Source organism: Alligator sinensis, unplaced genomic scaffold, assembly GCF_000455745.1.
Source record: "Alligator sinensis unplaced genomic scaffold, ASM45574v1 scaffold993_2, whole genome shotgun sequence".
NCBI classification, from domain to species: domain Eukaryota; kingdom Metazoa; phylum Chordata; order Crocodylia; family Alligatoridae; genus Alligator; species Alligator sinensis.
The window spans coordinates 55,716-62,788 of NW_005843395.1; the positions used below are offsets into that span (position 1 = coordinate 55,716).

Below are 7,073 nucleotides of genomic sequence, written 5' to 3' on the forward strand. Positions count from 1 at the left end.
CTACTCCAGCTCAGCCCCAGCACCAGCCTGGGGCAGGCAGCAGAGCTGGAAGTGTAACAGATCCTCTGCCGCTGTGCAGTTTCACCCACACTCCGCCCTGCACCATGTACTCTACCCCATGCTCCTGTGCACTACATTGCTCAGTCTTCCCTGTACTCCCTGCTCCCATACTACATGGTCTCCCCCATGTTCTCCCTGTGCACCATGCAGTCCCCCCTGAGCTTCTGCACTGCAAGCCCTTTCTCCCCACCTCCCCCCTCCGCATAAGCCTCCTTGAGCCACCCCCAACCTTGGCCAAGCAGCAATGGTGGTGACAGCTCTGTCCCCCAGGCCTGGCCCTAGCCCAGGACAGGTGGCAGCGGCAGCTGAGTCTCGGGCCAGATTGGGGCTGGAGCCACAGCAGCTGCCTTCCCAAGCTGTTGTTCAAATCCAAGACAAGGCTTTTTCTCCCCATGTGGTAAGGGAATAATACCTTGTCTTGGATTTGAGTAAATATGGTATTTGTGGTGTCTACAGATGTATATAATATTGTATATGTAATATATATATATATATGTATATGTATATATATGCATATGTATATGTAATATGTAATAATGTATATAATTGATATATATAATCAAGCTTCCTTGATTATATATTTACTGTCGGATGATGGATACAATTATTGACTAGGATTGGGTAAATCCTGGTCTCCTCAGAACTCTACCACAAGCACCCTTATTTATGGGTTTTCCCCATTGACAGCTAGTTTTTAATAGTTGGTCTTAATTTATTTAATGGGTACTTTATTGGTTATATATGGTGCAACATTAAGTGCCTTACAAAAGTCAATTTGAACCAAATTTTAATCTCATTAAACTGAAACCAAATTTATTTGACGTGATCAGTATTCCATAAATCATATTGACTGGCATTAATTTTGTTCCTTTCCTTAATTTGTTACTGTTATTCAATAATTCTGTGTCCACTTTCCCATTATTTCACCTAAAATACATTATTAGGGTCATTCCACTTGTACTACCTTACTAAAAAATCAGTATTGGTCTCTTCAAGCAACAGCTGGTATCCAAAGCTCCTCTTTTTTGTCTATAATATCTGTTCTTTTGCAAATCTGGTTTGAAAAGATACAATATATGCTTTCATTTAGGAGGTAGGAACTGAGAACCAGCATTGCAAAGAATTATTTCCTGCTAGAGCATTGTTTTACTCTAATCTTTCACGTTTGTTTCTAAAATAGTTATACTAATAATTCTTACCTCATTTTCAGACTAGGCTTTAACTAGGGATGAAGGCATGTTCTTGAGTCAGCTAATTTCAATTAACTAACTCAAGGTGAAATACTAATGGTGACAATGGAGTTCATAGCTTGAATTAAAGTAAAGGCTACATCATAGTCTATGGCAATATTTTCACTGCAAATTGCAGTTTCTACTGTGGGAAGACAACGAAAACAAGCTTTTACTCTGGCTATTATCTTGTGTGAAGACTACAGTCTGCCTTGTTTTTAATAGGCTTTCTCTGTTGAAAGACAGCTCATTTGGGTTAACACAATTTTCCCCTGATGAAGAACACAGAGATGTGTGATGCATAACACACTCAATGAGATCCATAGATGAAATTAATTACGTAAGCACAAACGCTAAAAGAAAATTATTGTCAAGTCACTCCCCATATCCTGGAATGGTGTAGTACATATAATATGTGAAAAATACACAGTGCTCTGACACCTGTGGGGCAGCTGCATGCAGTACCCATAATGGGTAGAGTATGTGGTGAGGCCGCAACTGCTGGACAACATTCTGGTTGAGAACAGGAAAGCAAATTGAAAGAGAGGTCATCTGGAGAGAAACTCATCATTCCCTGTGGTATAATAAGATATTTAAGTTAAAATTTAGCTGGTCATTCAGCTTGCCCAGGATGGGCCAAAAGTAACTTCTTCCTTTAATTCTCTAGCTGTAGCTCAGTAGGTCAGGGGATGGCGTCATAGCTTCCTCTGTCTCGCTGACTGGCTTTTGTAGAGACAACACACCTTCTAATGGGAGTTAGAGAGAAAAAGCAAGACTATAGTATGAACTCTGTAGCCTGGTATTTTGCTGGAGGTCACAGTAGACACAAAAGTAAACTCTCTTCTGTGTGTGTGCATGTGTATATGTGAAGTTTGTTGCCATTCTGTTGCTATTGTTATTATTTCTTGCTTTACAGTAGAGCTGAGGAATCCGTGCCCCCGTGTGGTGGTGCTGTATGTAAACATTTACAGAAGTAAGCCTCCATTTTGTGGTAGAAAAGAAAGACGCTATAGTAGTCAATTAGACGCCTTCATGTTTTTTTGCTGTCTGCTTTTTATTAAAGTTCCTTATTCTGAGTTAATTTTGTTTGCTGTTTTTGGCTTTTGGATTATTTTGCTGTTTTAAAATGTAGCTTCATTAACATATTTTCTGCCACTCTTCATTTATTTGATATAGAATAGCTGCAATAACACAACAGCTTACTGCAATTTGTTTAAAATATTTTTGATTTACCATCTGTTACATCCACCTTATTATTTTTGCTTTATTTTGGTTCTTTAATTTCTTTCTTATAGCACTCTGATCTTTACTCTGAAGATAACCTTGAGTTGCTGTGAAAGCAGAGCATTGATTAGTTATGTTACTTAGATTTGCTTCATATCACGTCATAAATTACACAGTTTCATGATTCAAATCCTAAACCAGGTGGGTGACTTTTTTACAAGCTCTCAATCCTTATAGTTGACAAATAGATGCTCAGAAAATATGTTGCAGTGTTTCATTTATCAAGCTTGTAATTTGGCTCTAAGGTATCATTAGACATTCAGGAATAACAAGGTTTCTTGTCTATCTTTGCTAAACAAAGGAAGTTATTAAAAAAAAAAAACGATTCAAAGGATAACATATGATTTCATATTGCACACTATACAGTATGTATCCTAAAAGAGTTGCTGGGTCACAACTGAATTTTCTACCAGTCTTATGACTACAAGAATGTTTTTAATAATAGTACTGTCTGGCCTGCTTGACTCAAGAGAGAGCGCATTGATATTTATCTGCCAAAACCCCCAGACTTAACCAAAGCTTCCTCTGGACTCAAGCCAAGGTGTGTTCAGAGAAAGACTTTGTTCTATAGCTTTCTGGCAAAACTTACAGACCATCCTGGAGGCCAGTTTTTGTCCTTGCCACTGTATATAAGCAACTTGCATGAAGGTAAAAGGGAGTTTTTCCAGGGTGTCAAATCCACAATCAGGTTTTGTGCTTGTTATGTTTTTCTTGTTAGTACAGTATGAGTTATTTATGTAGTAGCATGGTTGTGTTTTTACTGTCAGTTTTGCCTGATAACTCTAAATTTTTATGACGCCTCTCTTCATACATGTTAGTGTAAGTTAGAGGGAAATCATGCTTTTGAAGTCCCAACTTGAGGTGGTTTAATTTATGGCCCTGATTCACCATTGTGTTGCCCCAGGTAATTTTATATGGCTAAAACTGGAAGAATGCAGTGGTATATCAGAATTAGAGCATTTTATTGACAACTTTGTCATTATTTTCAAATGCATTTGTTAGTTGAATTCAGCAGGGCAGTAATAATATGAGGAAATAATTTTTCAAACATGAATACCTAAATTGCACCTACAAAAATGTGCATGCAGTTATTGTGTACACAAAACTCAAATTTCTGTGCACAAATCAGGTCTCTAACTTTACCATATTTGACATACAATCTAGGCTCACTCATATTTGATCAACTGCTTTACTGCATTGTATATTGCCTGTGATAGATAACATAAAATCATTTAATAAACTTTGATATGTTATTGTCTTCTACCTATGTTCTCCTATCAATACATGATGATTTTACTGATATAAATGCTTTTCTTGTTCATTAATAAGACAATTAAACCACCATTGTATTCCATTGTCTGAAATCCACATGTAAATTAATATTTAAGCTAAATTCAGTATCCATCATTGTTTTCTAAGTATGTTGGGACTAATCTTGCAAGATGCTGGGTGCATCTACACATGCTGTTAAGGTGAAGCAATAAAGTCTAGTGCTTGTCATGCCAGAGTTTATTGCTCCTGGATGCCATGTTTACATGTGTGCCCAAGATTGTAGCACGTTGAGCTGGGTCAGAGCAGCCCTGGTTGGTAGGGACCCAGGGCGGGGTGGTTCAGCCTGCCAGCTCAGTGCATCTCTGACCCAGCTCAATGTGCTGCGGAGGGTCTGGCTGGGCCATGAGGGTTATCCAGCGTGGGGCTAGCCAGCAGACAGGCCCTGCACTGAAGCACCCTCATGCCACAGCCAGTCATGTCACATCTACACACGCGCTGCTGCTCATGGAAAAACTCTGCAGTAGGATAGTACTTGTATTAATTAGTTTCCTGTGGCTTAATAGGGCTGTACATGTAGACAGGAGATGTTTACTGCAGAGCTAATTAGTCTACTCCACAATAAATGTCTCATGTAGACACGCCCACTGAATAGCTTTTGTATATAATTCACCCAATCAGCTCAAGGCTTGGGTTCCTATTTTGAAGGGTTGCCTGATACTAATTATGATTTGATTCTGAATCATACCTCCTGGCAGAGGCTGAAAACTCTTGAGTCTTATTTAAGTTAAATGAGATCAGCAGTTTATAGGAGATGTTTGGTGCCTGACATGCACACCCAATTTTTAGAAAAGCTGGTGTTCTGCCCTATGTCAACAGTCTGACGTGTTCCTTCTCTGTGTTTCAGGACGAGTTGGACTATGGAAAGACATCTTTACTGTTTCAATGAATGAGAAGTTTGATTTAGTTTATAAACAGAAGATGGGAAAGTGTGACCTCACATTTGACTTTTATTTATAAAAATGCATGCATACAATATTCAAATACTAGCTAGAAGTGCTTTATGCATTCATTTATTACTTGCTGGACAAACTACTGTAGCTATTGTGTGTAACAAGATTTAAAAACAAAAAAGTTTGAACCACAGGGAATATGATTATGATCTGGAACACCTGTTTATCTTTTAGTACTTATAATCCTTCATTCACATTCAAGAACCTCCTAGATAATATTAGAATACTCAGCTGTTATGGAATGTATTATATAAGGTATGTATCATATATGCAGCTAGAATGTACACCTTTTCAGTTCCACAACTATTAATGTATTTTATAAAAGCTTTTCATTGGAACCTAATTAACTTTTAGAAAACCAAATAAAAGTTTATTTCAGAGGGAAATGAGTAACAGGCCAAAACTGTATGCGAGAGTGATCTCAGGGGTTTGTTGTCACATTTATTTTTATAGCCGGAGTAACAAGTACAAAATAACCCTGTCCCAAAATGGTAATGGTCAAAGATGGGGACTTCATTTAATTTCTGCACTTCCATTATCTCTGTGGTTTCTGAGGGGATACCATTTACTGGCGAGACTGGCCAGTTCATGAGACACAGCTGTGGTCACTGCCCCCCGCCCCAAACACATACACTTACACACGCTTTCACAGCTGACAACATGTAGTTGTATTCATAGCGATGAGGTTTGTCCTTGGGCAGAAGGCCATTAAAAGAATCCTTTTGCCACTTGAGTCTCATGCAGGCATTCACAATAGTGTGATTTAAGTGGTACACAGACCTTGTGCTGGACTTATGCTCACAAGACCATTTTTCCTGCGGTTTTCTATTCCCTTTCCTGGTTTTCTGTAGAGACATGAGTTTGAGAATGAACATGTCAAGACAAACAGTGCTTTCTTATCTCAATGAAATCACAGCACTTGAGGGCACTCAGTGTTTTTGCGCTACGGGACCCATTTAGACATAAGTTGATGGATGTCTAGGCTGGTACAAATACGTAAATGAAATAGCAGTAGAGAAGATATTTGATAAATATTCCAGTAGAGGGGAGTAGAACACAAGCAGCAGTGCAGGATACAGTTGCAGTTACTGACTGTCAGCCATGAACAGTCTGAATTCTAATCAGGATTCAAGTTTATTTCTGTATGTCTTTTTAGTTCCCTAACTTGCCATCAGGTAGTTACATACCTAGCCTGGAGCAGTCTACCATTACTGTGAGATTCTCCAGAATCATTTTACTTTTGATCCTCATTTAATTGCATTTATATTTTTACGTTTTCAGCTGCAGGAGGCCCTATTTTACTAGCCCTAGATTCTGGCTCAGTAAAAGTTGTGACAAAGGACTAGCAGATTTTAATATTTTAGTTCTATTGGAAAATAACCTGTTGATACAGCAGTTGGCAAATTGTGTAGCATGATGTTGCTTGACAGCACTTTTCCTTGTATATTTGTGAGTGAAACTGCTATCAGTGAAACTTTATTTCTATTTTTATATTTTTAGTACTGTATGAATATTAAGCACTATACATTATACTTCTGTGCTTGCTTGCTTATTTAATAAAGACATGTTCCATGCATGGTGTTTTGTTCATTTGTTTCATGAAAATGTATAGGCTGAAAAACATCTACCCTTTGGGTAGCTTTTCACATGGTCCAGGGTGATGGGGGTGGGGGTGGTGCTTTGATTACAGCAGCTTTCAGGAGCTGCTCTAATTAAAGTGCCTGCAGCATTTTGTGTATTCAGCATCCCACACTTCAAAACGGTGGCAGGGGAACTTTAACTAAAGTTTGTTTGGCGAGCTTTAGTTAAAGTGTCCCTGCCACCATTTTGATGCGTGGGGATGCTGAATACCTGTGATGCTCAGGCTGCTGGAGCATGCCAATTGGCATGCTCCAGAAGACTTGGTTAATTGAGTCTGCTCCAACGCATGCTAATTAACACACGTCAGAGCAGGTGTCTGGTACATGTGTAAGTGCCATTTGAGATCACTTTTCTTGTCAAGTATCAAAAGGCCAGAGGCACATATATACTGCATTGGTAGCTAAAAGATTCAGCCTACACAGAGGGCCAGTGACAGTGATGTTGATGGGGGGCTGGAGGGAGGAAAGTCAAAAACAAGCTACCCCTCAAAGACAGACCAACTCTCTTTGTTAAGGAAATACCATCCTCCTCCTACTGTCCAGGAGGACTTTATTTCTAACTCAAGTAACCTGCTGTA

The 7,073-nt window shown here is 38.9% G+C and overlaps 1 protein-coding gene across 1 annotated transcript in view; it reads left to right on the forward strand.

Moving 5' to 3' along the window:
- The window catches only part of SULT4A1 (sulfotransferase family 4A member 1), a 53,619-nt gene extending 47,475 nt beyond the window's left edge, over positions 1-6,144 (forward strand). Inside the window, exon 7 of the mRNA XM_006038553.3 lies at positions 4,750-6,144. Coding sequence (XP_006038615.1) covers positions 4,750-4,862 — 113 coding nt within the window. The 3' untranslated portion in view covers positions 4,863-6,144. The remainder of the gene's footprint in view (positions 1-4,749) is intronic.
- Positions 6,145-7,073: the final 929 nt, after the last annotated feature.